Source organism: Ischnura elegans, chromosome 7 (assembly GCF_921293095.1).
Source record: "Ischnura elegans chromosome 7, ioIscEleg1.1, whole genome shotgun sequence".
In the NCBI taxonomy this organism is placed as follows: domain Eukaryota; kingdom Metazoa; phylum Arthropoda; class Insecta; order Odonata; family Coenagrionidae; genus Ischnura; species Ischnura elegans.
This window is the reverse complement of record NC_060252.1, coordinates 96,294,534-96,321,556: the sequence shown is the minus strand read 5'-3', so window position 1 is coordinate 96,321,556 and position 27,023 is coordinate 96,294,534. Positions and strand designations below refer to the sequence as shown.

The 27,023-nt window shown below is 37.1% G+C and overlaps 1 protein-coding gene across 1 annotated transcript in view; it reads left to right on the top strand.

Annotated features, from left to right (window-relative positions):
• LOC124163048 (serine/threonine-protein phosphatase rdgC) overlaps positions 1 to 27,023 on the top strand; it is a 473,289-nt gene that overhangs the window by 330,624 nt on the left and 115,642 nt on the right. Inside the window, exon 9 of the mRNA XM_046539832.1 lies at positions 18,690 to 18,818. Within this exon, the coding sequence (XP_046395788.1) occupies positions 18,690 to 18,818 (129 nt within the window). The remainder of the gene's footprint in view (positions 1 to 18,689; positions 18,819 to 27,023) is intronic.

The window sequence follows — 27,023 nt, the reverse complement described above, 5'->3', positions numbered from 1 at the left end:
TGATATTATTACTTAAAAAGCGTTACGAACATTCCCGTCCTTTATTCATTGAACTTAACATACTCCCGCTAAGATAAATGTATTGTTATAAAGTGTTAAAAATGTTTTTTTTTTTTTGCGTAGTGGATACAGCCCAAAAATGTTTGGGAGCAATGTTTTGTTTAATTCTCGCAGAGGTTTCTCGATCCCTATGCACAAGCCTAATTTAACGATGTATAAAAGGAGTTTTTTGTATATGGGACCAAAATTGTATAATATGCTACCAAATACAATTAAAGAGACAAATTGTTTTGGTAAATACAAAAGGTTGATAAAGAAATGGATAACGACTTTTGAAGACATCGAAAAGTTATGGTAAAGGGTCGGTATATTGCAGAAAATACCCCAGGCATCATATGTGTTGTACATTACAAGTTGTATCTCATCTTACGGTCAGATCTGTTATTATATTATTACGCACATAATGTTTTTTTTTCTCAAGGTATTGTGTATTTTGGTTGTATGTGTTATCATTTCCGCAATTAATGAAATTTGAAGTTAGCCTAAACACAGACTTATTGCCTTATAGGCTTCCTTACTTCCTTGAATGGATGCAATAATCTGTAAAAAATATGTATGCATGGAAGAATAAATTATTAATATTATTATTATAAAGGCACTTTGTACTTCTCACATTTATTTTAATATTCTGCAATCGGTTTCGACTTCTTTTACGTTATTTTCAAGCAAGACTCCTAGCGGGCAGTTAAGCTTGAATAAGCTTGAAAATAAAGCACACAAATTTCTACGTCATTTTAAAGCTAGACTGCTAGTGGACTGTGTAGCTTGAAAATGACGCAGGAAAAAGTTAGACTGCTTGTGGTCAGTGTGGCTTAAAAATGGCGCAGAACATGTTGAAACCGGTTGCAGAATATTAAAATAAGTGTGGGAGGTACAAAGTGCCTTTATTTTATTTTAGCATGCATAACTTTCAGAAACTTAATTTAATCTCCATCAACTTCGCTCTTATGAATTACCGATTATAATCTTTAAAAGTGTACGCTCTGCAATGACTTTAAACTTTTTCTAAACTTTTCCAAATTACAAATAATTTACCTAGGTTGGCATTTGATGAGCAGTCGAAGAATAATTATTTTTTTATAAATAGGTAATCTTTCATCATTAATGAGAGGTTTTTTTTCGTTAAACATCGGGCTACGTTACAGTATTACAATTGTTCCTTCTACCTTGTGCTTAAAAATTTCGGGAATGGAAAGGAAAATAGCGTTTACATAATCTCACCTATGAGTCATATGATGAAAGAGTAACTTAGATGCGGACTTTCCTTCAAGTTTTGCATAGTTTACACTACAGTTCAATTGCAATGCTTTCATCATCACTGGTCAAGAATTGGTTTGACGCAGCTCTCCACTCAGTTCTCCTATCAGCTAATCTTTTCACACCTACGAATTTCTTCTCTTTCCTTCTTTACTTGTTCCATATATTTTGTTCGAGGTCTTCCTTTTCCGTTCTTGCCTTCCACTTGTTCCTCGACGATTATCTTCATCAGGCCATCAGGTCTCAAGATGTGGCCTACAAGGTTGTTCCGTCTTCTTATTACGGTTTTCATGAGGCTTATCTTCTCTCCTACTCTTCTTAGGACTTCCTCTTTACTGACTCGGTCGATCCATTTGATCTTCATCATTCTTCCATAGCTTAGGGTACATCGGTCAAGGGTGCAATGCTTTAGCAGCATAAATTACAGCATGCGACTCAGAGAATCAGACACGGGGATTTTGAAAGTAAGTTCCGTTTTTGGATTAAAATTAATCAATTCCTTAGATGATATTTTGTGATATACTTCATGAAAAGCATCTCTTAAAACTATGTTTCTGCGTAATAGTTTCTTACGTTTAGGATTTAGTTGCGTCTACGGTCAAGTATAGGTATAAGTACCCTGGGAATGGTAGTCTACGACTAGAGATAGTGGCTTGTCAAGGGCCCCGTATTTGGCAAAACACCGGATTCCATTTCATTTTTCCATTTATCGATTGGGATAAAATCACCAAATGTCGAAAAATTGCGAAATAGTACTAGCTAAAAATCAGTTTATACCAATGCTACTGTGTTAATTAAGTGATATGGCCTAAGAACGAACAAGTGAGCTTCTAGACTAGTATCGAATATTTTTAACGAACAAGTTAGCTTCTAGACTAGTATCGAATATGTTTTGCAGTGAAACAAGTAGCTTTGTAAACAGTCTCACGGATAATAAGTTAAATATGCCAAGACTGAAATTTTCCGTGAAAAAATCATTCGATTCAGCCGGGATACGAACCCAGACCTTCAGATTGCCGTTCAAGTATGCTACCAGTTTCATGACCAAGCCATCTCATTTCATAGTGAATCTCTAGCTGGGTCTACCGAACAACTTTTGATGCCTTAAGTAGGAACAAGGAAGTAGACGCAGGAAATAGAGGCCGTGCTTACAAAGCCACTGTCGGAGAGACTCTTCTTTGCCGCTACTCCGCGACGGACGTTCTCCAGAGGACTGAATGAAACAAATAATTTTGTAGGCAGTCACGCCGTTGAGTATAAGTTATATAAGCCAACGATTAAATTCACTATGAAAATATAATTTGGCCTCATCCGGTTTTAGCCAAATGATTTTTTCGTACCGAATTTCATCCCTGGTGTACATATGTTTTTTCATGTGCCTCTAAGCAGTTTTAGCAATGTAGCTACCATACTTGTAACCTTTTTCACTTACACCTAATAAAATTGTGTTGTTTGCCTATGACCATGGCAGCATCCAGCAGCTATTAGGAACATTTTTCCCAATTAGCCAAACTTGAACTCATATCCTCTTTGGAGCTCAAATTTGGCTTCTCGTATTTTTTCCTTGCCCCTCAATGTCAAATAAGACTTGTAATCAACTGCATCAGTGGGAGGAATATCATTCAACAGTTATTTAAATATTATTTACCTGCGTCATAAGATCCATAATGTATGTGGTTGGGATATGTTATGATTTGAATGCTACTTTAATGAGAATTTTTGTAAAAGAAAGTGGCCACTCTTACTACTTGAATTTTCATAACAAATTCATCATTGATGTAAATAACTTGTCACCCGGCTTATCAGTTGCAGAAAAGTTTCTCGGGTTTTCCACCGGTTGACGTTATCCATCACTGCCCATTTCTCTCTTTGGGAGACATGGACAACATAAACCGGTGGAAAACCCGAAAAACTTGTCTGAACTTGTCACCCGTGAGCGTGACTGCGAACAAAGTTATTTGTTTCACAAAGTGTTCCAATTAGTATCTTTGAAAGTATTTTTTTTCACATACTCTTTCATTCATTATAAGTGGCAAACATCTTTGCAATCCGAAATTTTTACACTAAAGAAGGAGAGGCTTAAACTTTCCTTTATGAAACTGACCTTCGGCAGGAGGTACTAAGCATTCTCCCAAAGATGCAATACAATATAAAAAATTCATAATATCCTCTTGGCGCGCGCTCTAAATTATGTTTTCACATACGTGGAGTATCCAAACTGCTGCTCCTTCGGAATATCTTGAAGGCTGTAACTCAATTTTGGGGAGACAGGGGCGAGGGTTCCGTTTTTGCCGCGACCGACCCGCCCTCTGTATGAAGAAGGGCGAAATCAAGGAGGGTGGGGTGGGGGTTGGAAGCGAGATGAGGAGCGGTGGATGCACTCGTGTCTTCCATTAGCTGCCTCGATCTTCTTTTGTTCCCGGGCGCCATCACCCATTCCACGTCATTCCCTCAACCCACCCCACCTAGCTACTCCAACACTCCCTCTGGCGTCGCCAAACCAAGCAGGTGGAAAATACTCAAAAAGTGGAGGCGGCATCTGGTCATGTGCATCATATAGTAACAATTATTAGTATTATAATTGTGATGGTAATAATACTTTAATATTAATCAAAGAAAGAAAAGGAGAACAACAAAATATGCGAAGTCATAACAATATTACAATAATAAATGGATCCTGTTGGTTTGGTCCTGTTATGCCATTTAGGGTTTGTCAGAAGTTGTCGTTTTTAAACTAAGTTAGTGATCGGAAGTCTGTAAAACAAATTGTTCTGAATAAACAAGGAATTACGGTTATAGTATGTGGTTAATGGTTATGGTTACGAACATGGTTATGAAGATAACACTCCAAAACGAATTTCAATTCCAAAGAAAGTTTACAATGCTACTTTTTTCATGTTGTTACATGTTTTCCATAAAAAATAATATTATAGCAAGAGAAAAGGAATAATAAATATACACATGTAATTAAGAAAATATACCACATTTGCATAATTGGTTTATCACTCTACAAGGTAAAATCTCACATCTGCATTCATAATATAATCGCAATTATTTCACTTGCTTTGGACTCAAGACTACCAATACAAGTATTTCACTTACAAAAACTTGCCCAATATTGGATGACAATGCGAAAGATAGGTTAAAATACAAAAAACTTGTCATTTTTTCAATGTTATTTACACCTTTTGTAAGGAAAACAGATCCAATTAAGATACAACTACCAAGATCGGTGCATTCCCCAGATAATTTAGGTCATGCCTCCATACCTTCGAGTATGGTAGAAATGGAGGAACTTGGGAAAGTTTATACCATGCTAACATGGGAGAAAACATTCCTTATTACATAGTTATAAATTCCTTTACAATGAAAGAAAGGGAATATCGGTACAAGTATTTTCAAAGATACCTTTTAAAGCAATGCATGAAGCAAGTCAGGTTACACGAAGTCACGCCCACGGGTTACAAATAAACGACGAGGATGGAATTCGTCATACCAATAATGCTGTGACTTAGTTTGGATTCGAACCTAGATCTTCCGATTTGATTCCGGCCGGTATCCAATCCGGTTAGTTACGCTATCAGTTACGTCGCCAAGCCATCTTTCTCCAAGGCGAATTTCAGAATAAATTTACGGATCACGGTGGTGACGTCTGAAATCTAACCTCTAGCACATGATTCAGGGGTGTATTGATGTCCTACAAGCTCACCAATACACCCTTAGACGATACGAGAAACACACAATGAATCCACGTTACATTGTTTTTTATGCTATTGTTACATTTCTAAATGAAATACTTAGTCTGAATAATTTTTATCAATATAAATGCACTTTAAATTGGCACTCATGCTGTATGCATACCATTTTCTCAAAAAAGTTGAACAAAACGATATTCATTTTATATGGCAAAAATATATGAGGGAAAGAACTTTGTTATTTTCTTAACCAATCCTTTTACTCGTAATTAAATGTCAACAGAAAACTGACGTCGAGCTCATACGCCGCGTTTTGCGACGCGCGTTTCAACACGCACGTTTGTCGATAGTAGCTTTTGTCACGCGATGATGCAGCATTCGCAAACGATGCCCATTATCTTTTGTTACTGCCAATTAATTGTAACGAATAGGGTGGTTTTCTGTTATTTTTTATTGCCTAAATCGAAAAATTATTACTCCAGGAGTACGTATGTCACGCTTTTATATTTTTAAATGACGATATATATGTTTGCGATTAAATGAAAAGTGAAAATTTTCAAGCGCGCGAAAACGCGACGGCTAAGTAGGAATGTTGGGAAAACTCCGTGTGACGTCGTTCTGGTTCCCGCTGCCGCAAGTGAGGTGACCTTGGGGCGAGGCTTTGAGCGCTGATACGACGTAGGATGCTAGCAGGTAGCAGAGTACCCTGCTAGCTGGTAGCGCTTGGTTTGAATAAGGATTATTAATACCTTATCAAACGTAGAAAACTTTCCGACCTTAGCCAGTTTTAATATGTGATTATTAAGACATGTTTCCCTGAGCTCTGTGTCTCATGCATGCATTGTTAATCTCAGATGATGTAAAACTCCTGTCTACCCGTATAGAAACTAGGTCCCTGTGACGTCACGTGGAGCGGCATCGCATGGGCGCCAATCTGGCCTTTTTCAAATGAGGATAAAATTGACCATTGCCATACGTCTAAACCGGTATTTCTAAAACCAAATAATTTGTATATTATGAATACACTAATGGTTGGTAACGAATCGCAATCAATGCCTTTCGTTTTCTTTGATGAAGGAAACTACCCTATTAGTCACGTATGGCGTTAACTTTTCAAAAATTTCAAAAATATGTTGATAAAACAGTTATTTTTAATACTCATAAAACCATATTGTGGTATATAAAAAATCGTAATACCTACATACTTTTATTAGTTAATTTAACCTGTTTAAATAAAAAAGAGGACGTAGCTTATTTCCACAAAATTTACCAATTGAAGCCTGAATCTGTTGAACTTGATTTAACCTATCTTTGTTCAGTTCTCATCCACCTTGCTTCAGTCAAAATATTGAGTTCTGATTCTTAAAGTAAGAGTAGTAAGTCTTGAATGAGTCAAGTTATTGTGTACGCAGTCATGCGCATGGGTGCAAAGTTATATGCACCTGCGATTCATTCGCCATGAAAAAATCACTTGGCTCAATCCTAGCTAAACCAAATAATTTTTCCGTATCGAGCTTCATCGCTAGTTTTTACGGTAATTCCCTTATTAATAAGCTTTTATTAAGCTGTTTACCTACAGTATTTGGCAGCTTTTTCATTTACTTTTAGTAATGACGGATTTCTTGTCAATGGTCATTGCAGAACTCAGTAGTCTTACGGAGCACTTTTCCCAGTTAGCCAAACTGCAACACGCATTTTCTTTGGAGCCTTAATTTAGCTATAAACATTTTTTGTTCATAACACTAAGGATGAAATTCGCCATTCGAGAATCATTTGATTCAGTCGGGATTTGAACCTGGTTCTCCCCATTCGGATCGATTTGCTGAAATTCATTACGGCAAGGTATACTTCCATTTACATCACCATTATATTTCGGTTGTGATATTTTTTAAATTGTAATACCTACTTTTTATAAGTTAATTTTGGTTAACTGGTTTTTGTTTTTTCTCATCCACCTTACTTCAAAAAAACTCTATATAACACTGACACAAGGTGGATGAGAGCAAAACAAAAGCAGGTTTAATTAACTCATTAAAAACAGGTATTAGGTACAATTTTTGAAAATATCACAACTATGGTTTTATGAGTATGATAAATAACTGTTTCTTCCACATATTTTTGAAAAATTTCAGCCATCTTTTCAAAAGTGAAAATTTTCCTGTGATACCTTTACTATCATTTAATTTAATCCACTGTAAATATTGGGAATGAATGGTATATACTAAGTGAGAGCCTATCTGTACCTCATATAAGAGAATATGTAGATTTCAATGATAATAGAATCTCCCATGGCCTGCTGCACCAATCTCTTATATTGCCTCCCCCATTTACAAAGCTCTGCCACATTATTCCTGTAAATTTACTTGGATACTGTAACCTCGACATTGGTATAGATAATGTGAAAGCCTAGGTAGGATTATAAAATCCAGAATGTCATTTTAAAACCCCCACTTTGTCAACGATACTTTCAAGCATTGCCTGAGCACTTGATTCTTGGCTAGAAGTTGTATCCGGTGCATGGGATTATATAATGGCAATCAAATTCATCGAATGGAAAGATTTAAAAACATAACGTTCATGGGGAGCTCGAAATGTCTAAACATTTTGTACTAAATGATTTTGCATATTCAGGTACTTCCCTTTCGTAATTTTTTAATGAACCGTTCTATGAGTAGTTTGTATGGAATATTTATTTACTCACTCTTATCTGCCTAAGCCATTTTATAGTCAATGAAATGTTGACATAGGAGATGAATAAATAATTATTTTTTAATGAATAATTTGATTAAACAATTAATATTTCTTCACCATTATTTTGAGGAGAAACTTTACCTGAGAAAAAATAATGAAATAGGCATTATGATGCATCTATAAAGCGAAACCCATTACCACTCGGGCCACGTTATAATTTAAAAAAAGCAGAAAAATGAACATGATTTCTTTGTTGACTGAAATAGCATATATTATGTGAAACATTTAGATTAAATTATAATGTAAAGCATAGTTGAGGAAAGGAGAAGTGACGAACTTGGAGAAGCTGCAAGGTGGCTATTTGTTAAGGAAATACAGAAAAAATAGAGATTGTTGCATAAATGCCTAGAGTACTTGGATAGGAGAGTTTACAGAAAGGAGGAAAAGGACCAGGCTATATGAGATGTAAAAAACAGTGAGTGAGGAGAAAACAAGAGATTAATTTAGGAATGACATCATTAAACCAAAATTTGATATAAATGATCACCACTTTAAGGTGAAGAGCCGATAACAAATAAAAAATTTAAATCAGTGTCCCTTATCAAAGGGTACCTTACGGGACTACCAGCAAAAGTATTTGAGCCCTTCCCGAAAAAGTTATGTATTTTTAAATACTGGATAAGGAAGTTTTTGAGGTGTCTGTTATAACTTCGTCAATCATTTTACCCGCATACCCATGTTCAGGCGAATGTCCTACTAGAAAACTCTAATAGGACATTCGCCTGTTTTCTTTTCTAGTAGTTATGACAATATAATATTCACAATGAGAAGAAGAAAATTGTATAACGAGCACTTACATTATTATTATATAATTATTATTGCACATTGCTGCAAGTAGACTATTGCCTGGTGGAAGCATTAGATGTATACACACGAATTACAAGTTCTAATACAAAGTTTAGAAACAGAAAAGACACCCATGGTATAAAATAATGCGTTCATTCTAATCTCATACTACTAAGAATTTAACATTTTCTCAATAAACCAATTTCAAAAAATCCATTAAATACATTAATTCTAATATAACACAACTAACGAATGAATTTTGACCCAATTAACCCAATTTCACGGTCTCTCTTTTAAACCACTATGCAATTAACAAATAAGTGATGAGCATTTCTTTCTAAAAAATTTCGCATTAGCAGGGAAGATCTTTAAAATGACTTCAGATATGTCGTTCCACTCTTTTATTCCTCTTTATGTAGGAAGGATTTTTTCATGGCGAATATTGCCGGAGATATCGAACAAATTAGAGCCAATGACCCGGAAAATAGCTCTCACCTCAGCGTCATCACACAAACAGGGATCACGCAATAGAAAAAAAGATGAAAGGGTGCTAATCTATTGACGGAAGAAGTTTCGTGGTGAGCTTAAATAGCTATTTAGGAGAGTCAATAGCCAATGTTTTCTCAACAAACATTTAAAGCAAACGCCGAGGACGAATCCAATTTGATGAAATGGAAGGTGTCCTGTCGTGCGAAGAAAGAGAGTCGAAGGCGATTGGCCAATAAGTTACGGTTCCAAGGAAGACGAGCATTTGGGAATCACCACGTGACGACGAAACTAACTACAATCATTTTAACTGTCCATCTACTTGAAAGAGAGTTTCCATCTCTGGCTATTTTGAGTGTATTGCGTAATAATCAGGCTTGCAGCCAGACGGGGTGAAGGAATAGCTTTGGGGGATACATCCCCTTGAAAACCCTCTTTTTTGGCGACTAGTCGGTCGCCTACATCGGTCTCCATCGAATCTCACTTTGACTTCGAGAGAAATGAGGAATGTGCTTGAGCCAAAACCTCTGACTGCGATATTATGTACTCAAAAGTTTTCGAAGTGATGGAATGATATGAAATCTTCGTGAAAAAAATTCATTATTCATGTATTTAAAACTTGAAAAATATTTTGTCCATTAGTCCCCCCTTAAAAATGAATCTCATTCATTGAAATATATCAAAATGTACATTTAGTTTGTTCCATTTATCATTTTTAAACAGGTTACATAAACCGGAAAATTTGCTAGGAACTAAACAAATTGGGAACTAGTATGAATTCTTGGAGGGCACTGTGTGTTCGTCATTTTTTTCCTCAAGCATACCGTCTTTATTTTGATGATTCAGACCGTTAATCTTGGAAGACAACGTTTCAGGATGAAAATGGCATGAACATTATAGTGTAATGGGGAAATGAACCAGAAAAAATAGCATCCAAACTGCCAAGGAAAAACTAGACTCAATTTCAATCGTGTTTGCGGAAGTTTTCTGTTAAATTAAGAGCAACAAAATATGCTGTACAGTAAGCGTTGTTTTTTTAATAATCTCTTGTGTTAATCTTTCGTGAAGTTCTGGGACTCAAAGACTTAATTATTTTGCAATGGATATCACCCGAGTAGTAGCGTCCTTAGATTCCTGTATATTGAACTCCCAGCGCTATTTATTGAGTAGAAGGCAATCCAGATGACGTCCTTTGTTGGGGTTGTTATTTTAAAATGCTTGAACGGGACGGGTGTGTCTGGGAGCAGCAGTGACCTTTTCGTGTTGTCATGTCAATTGCTTTTTAAATCTTGTTCTTTCTATTCGGTTCGTTTGTCAGATTAATCTCTAAATTTTTAGAATCCTGTAATATGAGCCAGAATCCCATGAAAAAACTACAGTCCACTAATTATCGTTCTGAGTTTAATGCGCGATAATGTTTGTAGTGCAAAAATGAAGTTTATATTTCTCTCTAAGCCGTGTAAGGTTGTCGAAAGTCAAGCTTATCTTCGAGTCATCGTCCAACCCTTGCCGTTGGGTGGATATTCTCTCGAGGGTGCGGGAATTCTATGTGGTGGTGGGCGGTTGACAGGGCTGCGATAGGAGGGAGACGATGGTTGTCAGAGACCCAGGGGGGACCTAGGATTGGCTGAAACGGCATCCTACCGCTTTGAAGGCGTCAAGGGCGAAAGGATGGAAACTTCGAGTGACGGCGAAATGTGGAAGTTTTTGGCCTTTTATTCTCCTTTCTTCTTTGTGGAGTTCAAAAGTCGATAGCTGGAGAAAGAAGTGAGGGCTGCGGTGAATTGCGCTTGTTTTCCCTGTGGGATGAGAGGGCACGGTGATATCAAGATAAAAATTATTACGCTAAAAGGCATGAGTGCTAGTAAAATGTAAAGCAAGCTCATTATACGTTGATGATGTTCCGATATGGCTCACCTAAATATTTCCAAACCTTAGGTTGGGCATTTGGCAGTGAGGCAAAATAATAAAGCCAAGAAAAGAAAGTAAATTAATATAATTTTTGAGTTTATACGTATGTCTTTAAAAAATGCATTTTCTTTAAATGCACGTAAGATTCCTTTTATAACCAGATACAATGAATAAATTTCCTGTTCTCTCCAAGTTGTCACCAAATTTAGATTATTATCTCGAACACAAAAGGCCTCTCTTGCTTGGAAAATATGGAGACAAATTGTTCTTTTTTAGTGTTATCTCTGAGTAACAGCGATTCTGCGGCAGTACTTTATCGCCCCACTCAACCAATTGTGACGTGACGATTCGGACTGTTTGAAGTGCCGGAGCGATTTTGTGGTGAAAGACGACTTCATTGAGGGCCTAATGAGACCATTTGTTCTGAAATTCTTGGCCGAATCGGATTTTAAAAAATGCTGTTATACCATCCATCTTTGCCAATTAGTCACTTGAGAACTCCAAAAATTAGTAACCAATAGGACTGTTATTTCATTATTTGGAGCAATTTTACAAGGATGAATCAACCGCTTCGCATTTACAGTGATGTATCCGCTTTGACACCATTTACCATAAGCTTGAAACAGTCCCTTGGATTACTCTTAATAAGGGCCAAAAGTGCCTTGGAAGTGGTCGCACGATACCACTTTTCGTCCACAGTCAGAAAACGAGGTAACCATCGAGTTGAAAGCATTCTGATGCCCTAATTTTCGCACATAATATTTTTCACACGTTCCATGGCCAAGCCGCATATCTTAGCTATCTCCTTCAACTTCTATTTTTGATCCCTCAGGAACATAAAGCAGACTTCCCTGATGGTTTCCTAAAAGTAATGATAATAGTAAACGTAATAAAGTCATTTAAATTGACATGATTTAAATTTCACCACGCTTCTTCCCTTTCAATCGAAGGAAGTATATCGCGGACCAATTTTGCTCTTTTTCTATTTTCAAAGAAAGAAAAAACCCGTCTACTTCAAACAGATGCCACACGGAAACTACCCGATGAAATTTTCTTATGCTGAGGCCGTGTCCATGTCAAAGATGGTCAATTTTAACAGCCTTGAGATCGCAATGCATTTTTGACATACCTATTCTAGGCTAATTAATTATCTCATTATACCTTATTTGGGTTATTTTTATCCAAGATAGAAATTGTAGCAAAAAATCAGTGGCTGTGCACTGTGCAGGAAAAATAACGGAGTACGAGAAATTTTAGCATCTTTCCTACCTTAGAGTCTGAAAAAAAAGAAGGAGAATAAATTGTGAAAACCATGAAATTGGGACAAGATTTTTTGCCAAATTAAAAAAGATGTAGAAAAACATGGAGAGAATGAAAACTAAAAATAAATATTGCACACACGACAGTGGTATGAAAGTCATTGGGAAGAACTACCTGCAACGAGGATTTAATTGATTCATTCATTTAAGACTTCAGGGCTCATTAATTATCATACCACCCTCGTGGAGTTATTTTTCTGGGTTATAATATCACAACCGAGGTTTAGACAACCGCTGATTCGGGAAAGAAAGAATGTGATGCAAGATTCATCTTGGGTTCTGGTTATAAGCACTGATTTATATTCCCTGCCTTATTGTGGAACCATTTCACGACCCCGTTGTCGCTTCGCTGCGGTCGTGCACTTTTAAAAGGATTCATGTGAACGTAGGCATAAGAAGCAGCCTTAAGATCTTGGTGAAAGCTCGCGAAGATATTCAATCTCGGAACAGCAATTTTTTCCAGCCTCGCGCTACTTACGCTACCATATGCTTACGTTTGCAATGCCTTGATTTTAGTTTCGGAGGAAAACTCTCGAGCTATCCTCTTCTCATACGGTATTTTTATTCAGTATTGGATTGTTTTTGGAGATAAAAGCAGCCTTTCTTTCACCTCGTTTCTTGATATCAGAAAGAAATGTAAAAATGCTTTTCATATACTGTCGGTACGTCATCGAATATTTCGTTGAATGTCTCCCACTGTCTTACATGCTGCGGTTGCGTATTCAATATCCATTTTTAGCTTTCATCCTCTCCATTAAATTCAAAATCCTTTTTATACTGTCATGAAAATATCTTGCCCCAATGTCTTGGTTTCCATATTTTAGTATCTCTCTTTGTTCCAAACTCTCTGGTAAGATATATGCTACAATAGCTCGTACTATGTTATTTTCCCGTCTCAACCACTGAAGTTTTGCTTCACTTTCTTCTATTACTCATAGAGAAATATCTAAATTCCATTGAGTGTAAATTGTAAGTAATAAATTTATATGATGTTCCAAACAACTTTTAGCAATCTGTATGTGTAGAATGTTTTTTTGTTTGCGTATGGAGGATCACTTTCTGTTTTAGTATCTTTCGGTATCTACTGGCTAGACTTGTATTGATTGGTTTTTTTCCCCAGTTAAATAAATGGCAGAGAATACCGGGTGTTTCTAAATGAATATCGGGGTTTTCACGCTTTATAATATTTATTGCACTAAACTTTAAGCTATTAATGATACATCAAATGAAAGATCAACTCAAACAGTTCTATTTGTTGGCAACAATGTGCATGTTCACTCACTTTTTCTGCCGCCATCCGTTAGAAAGCGCTAGTAGCTAAGATGACGACTAATTAACAGTAAGGTTATTGTGTTTTACAGTTTGTAAAGATGGAGTCTGCAGTTATTGAGTAACGTGTGTTCCATACTAAGTTCGGTTGTGATTCTACAGGTGATAATAAAATACGTGCCACCACAGCAAGCTGACCATTCCGAATTAATGCGGCATGATTGAAGCAGCTGTTGCAACAATTACTCGATAGACGTTTGGGAGGAACTCGCGTTTCGTCTTGATGTGTGACACATGACGAATAGTGCACACATTGAACATTTGTAGGCTATCGTAGAAAACTGTTTGAGTAGCTCTTTCATTTGATGTATAATTTATAGCTGTAACTTAAGTGTAATACCTGATAGAAAACGTTAAAATCCCGATATGCATTTAGAAACACCCAGTGCAATGCCAAAAGGCTTGAAGCATCAGAAAAATATGGGATCGCCTCGCGAAAATCCGAGGGGGCTGGCAGCCAATCAGTAGACGCTGAGAGGGCAACCTCTCTTAACCGCGGAAATTTTTAAATAAACTTAAGGGAAGAAAGTACGGCTTTTGATTCCTGAATCCCTCAGGATGATGGACGAGTTACACCATGAAAAATTGGAGGGAAATATGGAGGACCTTGTTGACTGTGAAATCCGAGAAATCTTCCCTACGCGCTAGATTTATTTGGTTGAGTATTTAGGGACAGATTACTTTTCAAGTGACGCGGAGAACCGCACCATGATTACAGGCCATAATCGATTAAATAATAGACTGCTCGAATCGAAAAGCCAGGTAAAAGAACTTGTTTTTCATCGAACAATAAAAGATTCCATGCAATATACGAGGTAAAACTTGACCGGTCGCAACTCTGAAAACGAACACTTTTCTTTAATGGTGTTCTTAAACAAGTTTTGTGATGAGTGTAAGAAGACTTCAGTGATAAACAGGAAGCAGTAAATTTATAAGGGATAACATGGAAAATATATAGTACCTTTTCATCGTCTTATTAAGAAGAAATTCAAAAGAAGTTTAATGCTTTGCTATACAAAGAGGATTCCTGGGTTAAAATTTTAATATGCTCAAGATTTATTGAAGACTCGTTGAAAACCTGCAATTTTCATCTGATGTTAAAAATTAATTTCTTACAATCCAATTATTTTTATGGAAATAGGTATTTTTCAATGTCAACCATTGAAAACTCATTTTATAATATTGGTCAATCCTGCCCTTTGGAGCTTTAAGTCGGCATTAGTACCAATACATATAATTAAAATTATCCTGCTTTCAGCTACAGAAATACCGCTGTCAAATTTACAAACAGTGGCGATTACTTTGAAGCTTTCACGAAGTATAAACAAATTAATACCCCTGACGCCTTAGTGACATGATTTCTACATACTTAGATACACATATTCTTATGTCGTGTGAAAGCAGATTATTAGATATTGTTGTTTCCCATTGAAAACGATTCGTACAGACAAAATAACAGGAAATTTTAGCGTATAATACAAGGTATGGGCTTGGCTTTTTAGGTTGGACAATTATTTCTTATGTCAAATGAATCTGGACGCAAACTTATTTTCTGTTTGGTAATATCAATTGAGTCCCCATCAAGAAAGATACCTTCACGTAATTTACCTTAGATATTGGATATTATACTTTGTATATTAGATATTGTTGCCTTATATATTAGCTATTGTTGTTTCCCACTGAAAACGATTCGTACAGACAAAATAACAGGATAATTTAGCATATAGTACAAGATATGGGCTCGACTTTTGAGGTTAGACAACTATTTCTTATGCCAAATGAATCTGAACGCAAACTTGTCTTCTGTTTGGCAATGCCAATTGAGTCCCCATCAAGAAAGATACCGTCACGTAATTTACCTTCAAGTGCTACAGTTCTTTGTCTAGCCCCGTATATACTTAATGGCCCCAAAGGCTTAATCAAGAGGTAAAAATATTTCTTACTTTATAATGTAATGAGGAGTACCATGGCAAATCTTAGGTTTTCATGAAAGCCGCAACGTAAAATTTCCACTCTGGAAATAACATGGAAAAACTCACGCTCTGTTCCATTTACATCGAATGAAAAAGTATACCGTGCTATTTTTGTATTTTTTCCGTACACCCTCGCATGGTGGAAGAAATGGTCCCAGTGTATCCATCGTTTTTTTTCCCTCCAATTTCTTTTTACGGCTGAGCATGTATTTTCTGCCGTCATTTTTCTGCTATTCTTACTCTAATATTGAGAGAACTCCATTCCCCACACATAGTATACCCTTTCCTTCCGGAGGGCATTTCACGGTGGCTGCAAAAAGATTCGCAAAATGTCATTCGCTTTCATTTCTCGTGGAAAAGGCGTCTCGTCTTTCCTCGCAAAAGTGGTCGCAAATCGGTTTTCCGCCTCTGCGAGGGATCCCTTCCCACCCCTCCTCCCTCTCAACCCCCTACCCTTTTCTCTATCCACTTTGCCCTACGCGCGCTTGTCATCTGAAATTTCATTCTGATGCCCCAGAAAGCCGGAGTGAAGAAGCCAGCACATACATATCCTTTTCCTTGCTCCCTGGCGCCGTGTGCAATTTTGAGGCATGCCTGTCGACTTGCATGTGTATTTTTTATCCTTATTTTTATTCCTCAACAAAGGGAATAGGGCAGTGTGGCAGTAGAGTGGTTATAGCTTATACCTGCTGAACTTGGCTCGAATACCTTTTAGTATAGCACCCAAATTCTACATGTGTTTTGCACGCTTTTTGGAGTTATTTGATGCGCGTTATACATTCATCCAGATCTACATCTACATACTACCAGGCAAGCCACCTCGATAGGCATGTGGCAGGGGGTGTTAGGACATTAGCTGTTAAGAAATAAATAGGAAATGCTCTAACAAAGTTCCGCCAAGCAGTTATTAGTCTTTTATTGTGCGGGGGAATATAATTATCATGCCTATCCGTTCGGAAAAATATCTCTCTTAATTCATTGTTTCTGTTGGACCAGGAAATATAAGAAGGGCTCTATTTGAGAAACACATATACACGTAGCTTAGAAGATGAATAAGTGCGCATTATGCATAAGAATAACTACCGTCCACTTCATCAAAATATTTTTGAGCATTCAAACATTATATCAGTGGAATTATTGTGCTGAATAAGTTTTTCTCGGGTTTCCATTTTATCTTACGTTTCGAAGTCCGACACTTCCAATATAACAAAAGCGGAACCCCAAGTTGGCATCCAAATGTGTTGTGGCCAACCACGCATTTAAATGGATTTACAGAAGTCACCACTCGCGTCGCTGACGAACAAATTGATCCGAGTTTTACGAGGAAATAAGGTATTATTCGGGGTATTAATCGAAATTTATACACATGATCATGGTCTCTATCATATTCATTACTTTTTAATGCTATTCCTCGCAAGGACAAAAATCATACTGCGAAATATTGGAAAAAAGTGGATCGCATTGCACTCATCAACGCACTGCGGACATTTTTGAAAGCCGATTAAAATGCGACCGAAGTGGCACACAGAAATCAACCTTAAAAGGGATGAAACCGGGTCTCCTCTATGTAGCCCCCTTGTCCGACACGTTCATTATCATCAGGGAATGATTCTGGTGCTATCACCCTGGCTTGTATACTTGTGCCGCAGCTGTGGTATTTGCCCATTGGTTTGCCCCGATTTTCGTCCTCCAATAATTTAATAGTTTTCAGCTCTCAATAGTTAACCCTTAACCGGTAACGTGCGGTCTGAGAGACCGCTGCGCTTCTAAAATTATGAATATTTTCAAAATTGAGATTTCAAAATATCTATAATTCTCGTTAGCTTCATATTTTTGCATAACAAGGACATCCCACTCTTAAAAATTAACGTTCCTTTTATTAATTTCTGTAAATTTGCAATTGTACTCGATTAGCGGTCTGTGAGACCGCACGTCACTTACTAAGAATGCATCAAGAAGAGGAAAAAGCGGGATAAATTTCATGACTACTTACTACTTACCCTTCCAACTTTAACATTTAAGGCCTTTTTTGAATCTGGCGAAATATTGATACATAAATATAATAATTATAACTCAAAGTGTTTTTGGCATCAGTTTTTTGATCCTGCTTCAAATCACAATTTTTTATGACAAATTGGTTCGTATTGGGAGTGTAAAAAATTTTAATGTAAGTTTTAAAATAGTTAAGCATTCAAGGAAAAATTAAACAAAACAATAAAAATGGCGTAGCAATATTTTATGAATTTTTGTTTAATTGCGGTCTCCCAGACCGCACGTCACTGGAAGTTTAACAAGAATTGCACGTCACTGGTTAAGGATACAAAAATGAATTACCAAATGAAATACTATTCTGTACCAAATTCAAAACGATGTTCTAAAAAATATTTTCAATGCTAGTTAAATTGGATTCTGCACGCAAACATCACACTACGCACAGTACAGAAAGAGGCGCATAGTAAATATGGTATTTTTAATTGGCTGGTGGTTGCGAGCATTGGTTTACGGCTACGGCTTCTCTGCGTGCCATCGGCTCCACTACTAATGATGGTGGAACGGAGAGCTGCGTCAAACCAATCTTAGCATTGCTGAATTTTGATAATTTAAGTTTTTACTGCTGTCTGCATAGAATTGATAATGCAACTGCATAGAATATGGCTGTTTGACATTATATGTTAACCCTTTGAATGCCAACCAATTTTCTAGGTACTATGCCAAAAGTGCCGAGGAATTTTTTCTGATTTTGCAGTAGGTAAGGGAACAAAATTAGGTCTCAAAAACAAGTAAAGGTATATGTTCGAAAATTTTAGGAAATCTTTATTATACGTGTTTTCACCTTTTTATTATATTATTTGACGTATTTTTGGTAATATGAGTTAATTTTTATAATTTCAAGAACATAGTTAATGTTTAAATAAAATGAATATTGACAATTGTATGATTAGTTAATTGTCAATATTTAAGAGTGACATTACATAAGGAGCGCGATAGCGCTCCCCGGCACTCACAAGGGTTAAGGGTAAAGATATTCACAAATTTTATCGCGAATTTACTTTTTCGCAATCTGTCAACAGCAGTATTTTCTGAGCCAAACTAACTCCGCTGTCTCTTGCATTCCATGTCAGTACGTGTCATTGCTGAGGACGCCCATCACGGATTCGTCGGTTCACTCGGAGCCGGAGAAGGAGAACAAGGACACGGGGCCAGAGGACGAGGAGACGCCGCCAACAGTCGATAAGGAGGAGTGGAAGCAGGTGAGTACCTACACAGAAATATACATAACACTGCAGTTAGTTTAATATCATAATCACCAACGTCTATGCTGGATCATTTACCTCGGTCATTGAGTGATCAGAAAAGTATGCAACTTAAGCCTGAATACCACGATGATTTTTTTCGTCGCGAAAAGTGATCACTATCGCGATGACTAGAGTAATCGCTAGCAAAATTATCGACGCCGGCAATTGTTTTTCGCGATCGCGTTGAGGATTCCCATCGCTATTTTTCATCACTCGTCCGGTCGCTTTTTCCGTCGCTAAAACCGTCCCCAAAATCCCATATCAGCCAATCAGAACGCATGACCGTATGGTGTGATTGCAGCGGAGCGTTTGACAATTGTGGGAACGACATAGATAAACAAACACGCTACCTATATATTTTCGTGATGTGGGCCCTATGACAACGAACTGTGATATCGGAAATGATGCGAAAAGCGACGGCGAGAGTGACCGTGTGATTCAGAAAAATGATCATTAGACCGATCGCTTTTCGCGACGGGAAAAGTGATCGCGATAGTGATAGAAATAGAAAAAATAGAATAGAAAAATTATCGTGTGATTCAGGATTTATAATAGTCGCGTCACCATGGTTGCGTTTAGCCCAAGAGAGCGGCTTGTGGCCAGACTCGCATTCGGTGGGTTGCTTGGCTATGTTGCTGGGAAATTCCGGTATCCTATGCTATTTATATTATCTCTGTTTTCTCGCATTGAAAAATAACAAAATTTATAGAATCAGCTTTAAATTTAGTTTCCCTAATGATGAAAGTCATGGCTATCGTTGGTTTTTACTGATGCAAAAATATTAACAAACAAACCGATCCACAGTGGTCCGAAATCAGAAAAAGCCGGACAAAATTCCAAAATAGCGTTTTTTGAGGTAGAGACTTGAAATTTGACGTATATGCTCAAAAATGATTGGTGATCATGAAACAATAAGTCGTTTTTCATACATCTCATCCGTTGCTAAGATACAGAGGACCAAACACGACCAAATTTCCAAAAACACGCCCGATCTCATTTTTCTTCGAAAAACTTAGAAGTTAAGCTGCTCGTAGAGTTTTTGAAGGATTTTAATGCAGTAAAAAACATTATATTCCAGTAATATGATACTTTATCTACATTTTACATTATTTTTAAATATTTTGGTTGATATCGATGTGGTATAATGTCGCAAAATGGCGGCTCCGTTTTTATGGCAAAACCTGACATAAAGTAGACATTATCTTTAGTTTGAGAAATAATAGTTCTCCAATTTTTACTGAGAGTATTTAGTAGAGATAGCTTAAGAGTATAAAGCAAACCTCTTGGAAAAAAGTTTGCAGCTGCGGAAATGAGCGCAACTTTTATATCGCACTTCACGTCCCGGCTCCGCGACGCGGGGGCTTAGAGACTCTGAGACACTGTTGGATATTTCACTTCTTTGGAACCTAATTATTTGAAGTCGTCGTTTTATGCACAGTAAATAGTCTCTATTGACCCTAAATACTTAATTGAAGATACTGCTAAGATATTTGATCGATATACTATGTTACTGAACGCGTAAATCTGGTAAACATGCTTTGGTTTCCAAACTCAACGGAATCAGGTCGCATATTACGAACATCCTTTGTGTAGGATTGAAGTTTTCTCGCGTCGACTGACATGTAAAATTACCAGGAAAGGCAACAAATGGCATTCTAGCACTAATTAATTCCCTTTTCAACCTTGCCGTGGAGGTGCGTGCCAAAAAGGGACATTTTATCATGCCGCGCAGCCTTTGTTGTTATACAATGGATATTTAAGAAGACGGTTTTTCCGCTTCCTATCCTGTTTAGCATGACATATAACCTATCACGAGGAAATTATAGTTATTAAGGGATAATAAAATGAATTAATAGCTTTTTTTAAAGAAATTTTTGTTATATAATAATAAAATGTGAATTCATGCAGTTAGTATAATTTTACAATTCATAGTTTTACCTTTTTAGAATCCCGTCAGAATAGAAAATATATACAGTATATGCCTTATTCATTGCTAAAAAAAATACAGAATGATAAAAATAGTGAAAACAATAGGAATAAAATGTTGAATTTAGACTCCTCGAGAGAATAGTTTGAAATCAATAATCTAATGAAACATTAATCAAAACAACTTAAATATAACTCCAACGTATGATTTACAATGAACTTGAAGATTAGAGAACTAAGAAAGTGTACTCAAATGAATTTACCTAACACCGCGCTGGTTTTTTGTAATCATGGTCATAGTTTGAATCTCTATAAATTCATTAATTCAGTCCTTCGAAGAATTTTGGCCATTACTACAATCTGATTCTTCTCCTTCACTTTCCTCTAAAACCAAAACTTCCCTCAATTCTTTAGGCATCTTCCTTGATATTTTTGGCTTTGAATTCACGGTAGACGAAATATACGGATCTGACGTAATCAAAAGTCTTTGGAAGATGTGATTTGTGGCCACTCTTGAGTGCTTCCTGGTGAATCTTTGTCGAAATTTTCTGGTGTCCTTATTTCTTGCTTCTAATGCCTCTTCGGAAAGTTGCCTCAGTGAGAGAATTGCCTTCTTTGCAATTTCCCCTCCATGCATCAGTACTTTATGAACTGTGGTTGGCATATAGTACCACGGGTACAGCTCCACGTACAGTTCCGCCGTTCTCTGGCAGTATTGCGAGAATGCTGCATATTTTAGGCTTATTCCACAGGATATTGCCCTTATACTTGACTTCCTTCAACTGTTCTATCATGAAAACTGCCGCCTATTCTGCTTGAGGGACATCAAGAAGGGTCAGCTGCTTTAGCTTGAGATACGGTATCTTCTAAGCTCACTGCCTTCTCTCCACCTTTTTCTTGTGTGTCGTCACCTCGAGCCCCAAGTGTGTTTGGTCCTCCTCGTTAGTCCTAAGCGTCCTAAGCGAAGGGGCCATGTGCCTCGCTCTGCATTTATTTTTTTATTTTTTTTACTGGACAGTAATCAACAAAGATAAGATTCCTCCTAAACAGTCAGCGTATACCAGGACCCCTTCGAAATGTTTTCTCGTCTCTTGATGGAGCTTCGCACGCGCTTCAGTCCACTAGAGTCGTTCATGGGAAATGAAGAGACTGCGTGTACTGGTTTGAAAAATGTGCAGTGGGATTATGTTTTGATTGCTTCAAATCAAGTCACACAACGCAGATTTTCTAAGGTAAAATCATTTGAATATTAACATATTGACGTTTGAAACATTAGCACGTGAATACCTATATGAAATGATACGGTAATTACAGAACAAATACGGAGAAATGGGCGAAGTGATAGCTTTTCAAGTAGGTGTAACGGGTAATCCTATCGAAAGTATCCAATCTGTTATAAAATTTTCGACCCCAAATAGCTAAAATACATCATGTAATTGTATTTTAAAAATACATGGAATGTTAGAGATCTCAAAGCTTATTCGAATCCAAATTTAAATCTTTCAAAACTGAAAATTTATTCATGAGTTCATAGAAGGAGATACATAAAACAATAAATATTTATTCAAATCGAACGAAAAATTATTATATAGTAGCGCATTATATTACGCAAGTTTACAAAAAATTTCAATGATACTGATTGTATATTATGAAAGATATAAATTATTGAATAATAGTATGCCAAAAAGGTGAAGTCATTTAAATCTCATCCGGCCGCTGGGATGGGATTTAATTAAATGCCAGCCGCGCTTAAGGGGTTAAGTGTTGCGTCTGGTCGGTCAATAATGTGAAGAATGTTGCTCCGATTGATATTTAGCGTTAATTGAAAGAAATGTATGGCTCAAAGTGTGGGGGCAATGGAATGACGAAAAACTGGAAGGCCTGTGTAGCGGAGACTATATTTTGGCATAAAAACAAAGCATGTTTACCAGATTTACGCGTTCAGTAACATAGTATATCGATCAAATATCTTAGCAGTATCTTCAATTAAGTATTTAGGGTCAATAGAGACTATTTACTGTGCATAAAACGACGACTTCAAATAATTAGGTTCCAAAGAAGTGAAATATCCAACAGTGTCTCAGAGTCTCTAAGCCCCCGCGTCGCGGAGCCGGGACGTGAAGTGCGATATAAAAGTTGCGCTCATTTCCGCAGCTGCAAACTTTTTTCCAAGAGGTTTGCTTTATACTCTTAAGCTATCTCTACTAAATACTCTCAGTAAAAATTGGAGAACTATTATTTCTCAAACTAAAGATAATGTCTACTTTATGTCAGGTTTTGCCATAAAAACGGAGCCGCCATTTTGCGACATTATACCACATCGATATCAACCAAAATATTTAAAAATAATGTAAAATGTAGATAAAGTATCATATTACTGGAATATAATGTTTTTTACTGCATTAAAATCCTTCAAAAACTCTACGAGCAGCTTAACTTCTAAGTTTTTCGAAGAAAAATGAGATCGGGCGTGTTTTTGGAAATTTGGTCGTGTTTGGTCCTCTGTATCTTAGCAACGGATGAGATGTATGAAAAACGACTTATTGTTTCATGATCACCAATCATTTTTGAGCATATACGTCAAATTTCAAGTCTCTACCTCAAAAAACGCTATTTTGGAATTTTGTCCGGCTTTTTCCGATTTCGGACCACTGCCTGTGCGATCGAGCAGTTACTCTCTTCAAACTCGAATATCTCAACTTTTTGCATCGGCAGTGCATAAAACATCCCTCTTAAATTTCTTATTCACAATAATCTACATTTTTTTCTAGAAATAGTATCACATGACTACAACTTCACTAAATATTTAGAGAATACAGGTGAAAATAAATCGATATTTTTGATTTTCAACATGACGATGTGGTCAAAATGACTCATGTCATTCTACAGGTTCTGGTGGTTGGTGGCTTAGTCGATTACCTCCCTCTTACTAATCTCACAGAAGTGGAATACACAATGGAATTTATTTTTTGTCGCCTTGCCTTCCTTAAACACCCATATATGATGGATGATATTAGCATACATGTTATTTGAAGATTATTGTTCCATAATTTTGATCTGTAGTCTAATATATTATTTCTTGGGAGGCTCGGTAGTTATATTAGAGGGGTTATCACTCACTCGTCTGGTTATTAAAACAGGTTCATCGCATCACATCATCATATCATGGGAACGCATCAAATCCTTATTATTCCTTCATCTTTGAACATCAGCAATTATAGATGAAGTGATGCCTGATATATTTTCACCTTTGAGGGGCAAAGATAATACCGACGGGAAGGCTTGAAGATAGCCTTAAATAATTTCAATTATAGTGGATTTTACGATGGAGTGGATAGAATTGAGTGGAATTTATAATTTTAAATATAGAATGGAGTTCAGCTAATCCAAACATCTTCGATACTAAATTATTTGCCGACTATAGCATACATATGACTGGATAATGGGGAGTGACGACTGCCTAACATGCTAGGCGCGCCTGCGAGTCGGCAGTGTGGAGCGTAAATAGGAGGGGTAGGGCGAGTACATTGTTATCCAGTTATGTGGACCTATGCACTGTGTACGCTTCTGATTCGTTCTTCCGTATATTATCGGGTTTTTGCAATTATTTCGGCTAATCTGAACAATAAAGTGATCCGAACAGAGTTTGGTCCCAATTACTATTCGGACGGACTTCACTGTACTTTGATAATTGAGTTTCGCAGTAATTGATGTTACTCTTCCAGTACTTCTCGCAGTAATTGATGTTACACGCTCTTCAACATCAATTACGCAGTAATTGATGTTGAAGAGCGTGTTGAAATCACCTTGAATATCTATGAAATGAAGTAGGTTACTCTTTACTTTGTTTATTTTTATTCTGAAATACATTACAAATTAAATACCCACTTGAAGTTTCACATGTATTTGTTTTTTCAATGTATCAGTTTTTCATCTGGGACCCTTCCCCTGGTAATTATTTGCAGGGATAGTATATTTCAATTGTTCAAATATTAACCTCTTCAGAATAAGCGGCCAATACCTATTTCCCATTCATATCATTTTATCAGGGTAATCAGAAGAAAGCTAAGAAGTTATTCCTCCCTTAAAAATTTTTTTGATGGCGTTTTCAAGGAGCTAAAGTTTTTGGATATAAAAATAGAAAAATATTTCTCATCTAAATAAACCATCCGGAGTCATTTCTTACCCTAATATTGATTTTTGGTAAAAGGATTCAGTTCTATCTATACTGTAACGTTTCTTTGCAATGCATTTTTGCGGCACATAACTTAATGAATGAGCTTAGAAGTTTTAGGTAGAGTGAAAGGGAATAGGCCTAATCTTTTAACTTTGGAGGGAAGCGCATGAAGGGAGGGGAGCTTCCCAGAATACTTCTTAACCTTCCGTCGGTCGCAATGGATCTGACAGCCACAGTGCGAGTTTTTTTTTCATTTCTCCGCGACACTATTATAGGCGGCATAGACCCTTGATGCTTACAGTAGCTTTTTGTTTTGACACACTCAATGCAACTTTTCACATTTCGCATTTATGCTGACGGATCAGTCGCAGATTATTCAGAATAATTAAGCAAATTAATGGTACAATAAAGTAAAATAAAAGCATTACATTACAAATACATGTCCGAAGGATAGCCATCCTCCCATTCAATCCATGGGAGTGTATGAGGTTCCCTGCTGCTGCGGTAGAAGCTACGTGGGACAGAGCAAGCGTTCTATCTCCCAAAGGCTTAAAGAGCATGAAAGAGCGTTGAAAATACATCATTGGGACGCATCAGTGGTCGCTGAACATTACGCCTCCAGCCCTGGGCATAAAATGATGTTTAACACTACACGAATATTGGCGAAGACGGAAGAACATCATCCGCGTCTTGTATGTGAATCCATCGAGATAGCGAAAAGGCCAAACAACTTCAATAGGGAATTTAGTGGGATGGATATGACCTTAGCCGCATATGGAGAGGGTTCCTGGCCCAGTCTAATGAACAACGGCTATCGCCTTCCGTGAAAACTCAAAATCCGGTCAACAATGTGTTAACGAAACCTATATAAGCTCAGGACGAGAACGGTTTCCCTCCGATTCTCATGAAAACGCTCCCAGTAGGAGTGAAACGTCGAGTAAGAAAATTATTGCCTACGCAGCAATTCCCGAAAACAACCACCAAAATTGATAAAATAAAAGCTTATATTAGATAAATAAGATAGCAAAAGAAAAAAATAATGATCTTAATAAATTCACATACTAAAATACATTACATATAATAATACTTCATAGCCTAAGGAGTACGTTAAATTGCCCCTTGCTGGATCGGTTTGGGGCCATTTGAAGGCATGTAAAAGGGTCTATGCATAGCACGAAAGACATCATGAAAATGTTCAACTACACTAATAATGGCGCTTTAAATTTAAAAGTGTATCACTGAGCATATAGAGTTAATAATTTTTTTCGCATCTGTACCTGTCTGGCACATTGCACCTGAACTCAGAAATTCCAATACTGCGCCTGACGAAAGGTTAAACGCTCCATAGAGACCTACCTTAGTCAGTAGTATACATTAATTATAATATAAAAGTTTTTCGATGTTCATTTTATCACCGAATTCGCACATGATTTTCCGCCAACTTTTATTTTTTGCATCGAGAGATAACTTCCTCTCCCTAGTCATTTCCGTGCGTCTTTCCCGAATTCCGTCTGGCTGCGGTTCTTCGAGCCCTTTCCAAGAGTTCTTCCTCGTTCCCTTGGAGAATGCTTGAGCAGAGGATGCTGGGAAACCGTCGAATCATTCGAGTGCCTGCGATATTTTCTGCCCCTCGCTCCGCCAGTGCTGTCGCAGCGAATGACATCCCTCCTTCACTCACAGTATCCCCAAGGAGAGCTCCGAAAGGTCGCTTCTTCCTGCCATCAACCCACTTTTATCGTCCTCATTCCGCCGTGCGCTCCTGTGCATCGAGATATTTCTTCCACATCAGCGTACTATCGGGGATGGGGTTGGTGTGGTCTGTAGAGTGTTGGCTTTCCACCCCGTGGGACCAGTTCAAGTCCCGGCTTACTCACAAAATCTGTTCTCTAGTTTCATAATAAAAATTATTTACCATGCCATATACGTACTTTTCAATCAAGGAAAGATAGTAGGGATCTTCAATTTGATTGAGCATGCAATAATTATTGTATTGTAAGGATCTTCAAATTGGTTTAATGAGCATGCAATAATTATTGTAAAAATTATCCACATGATGT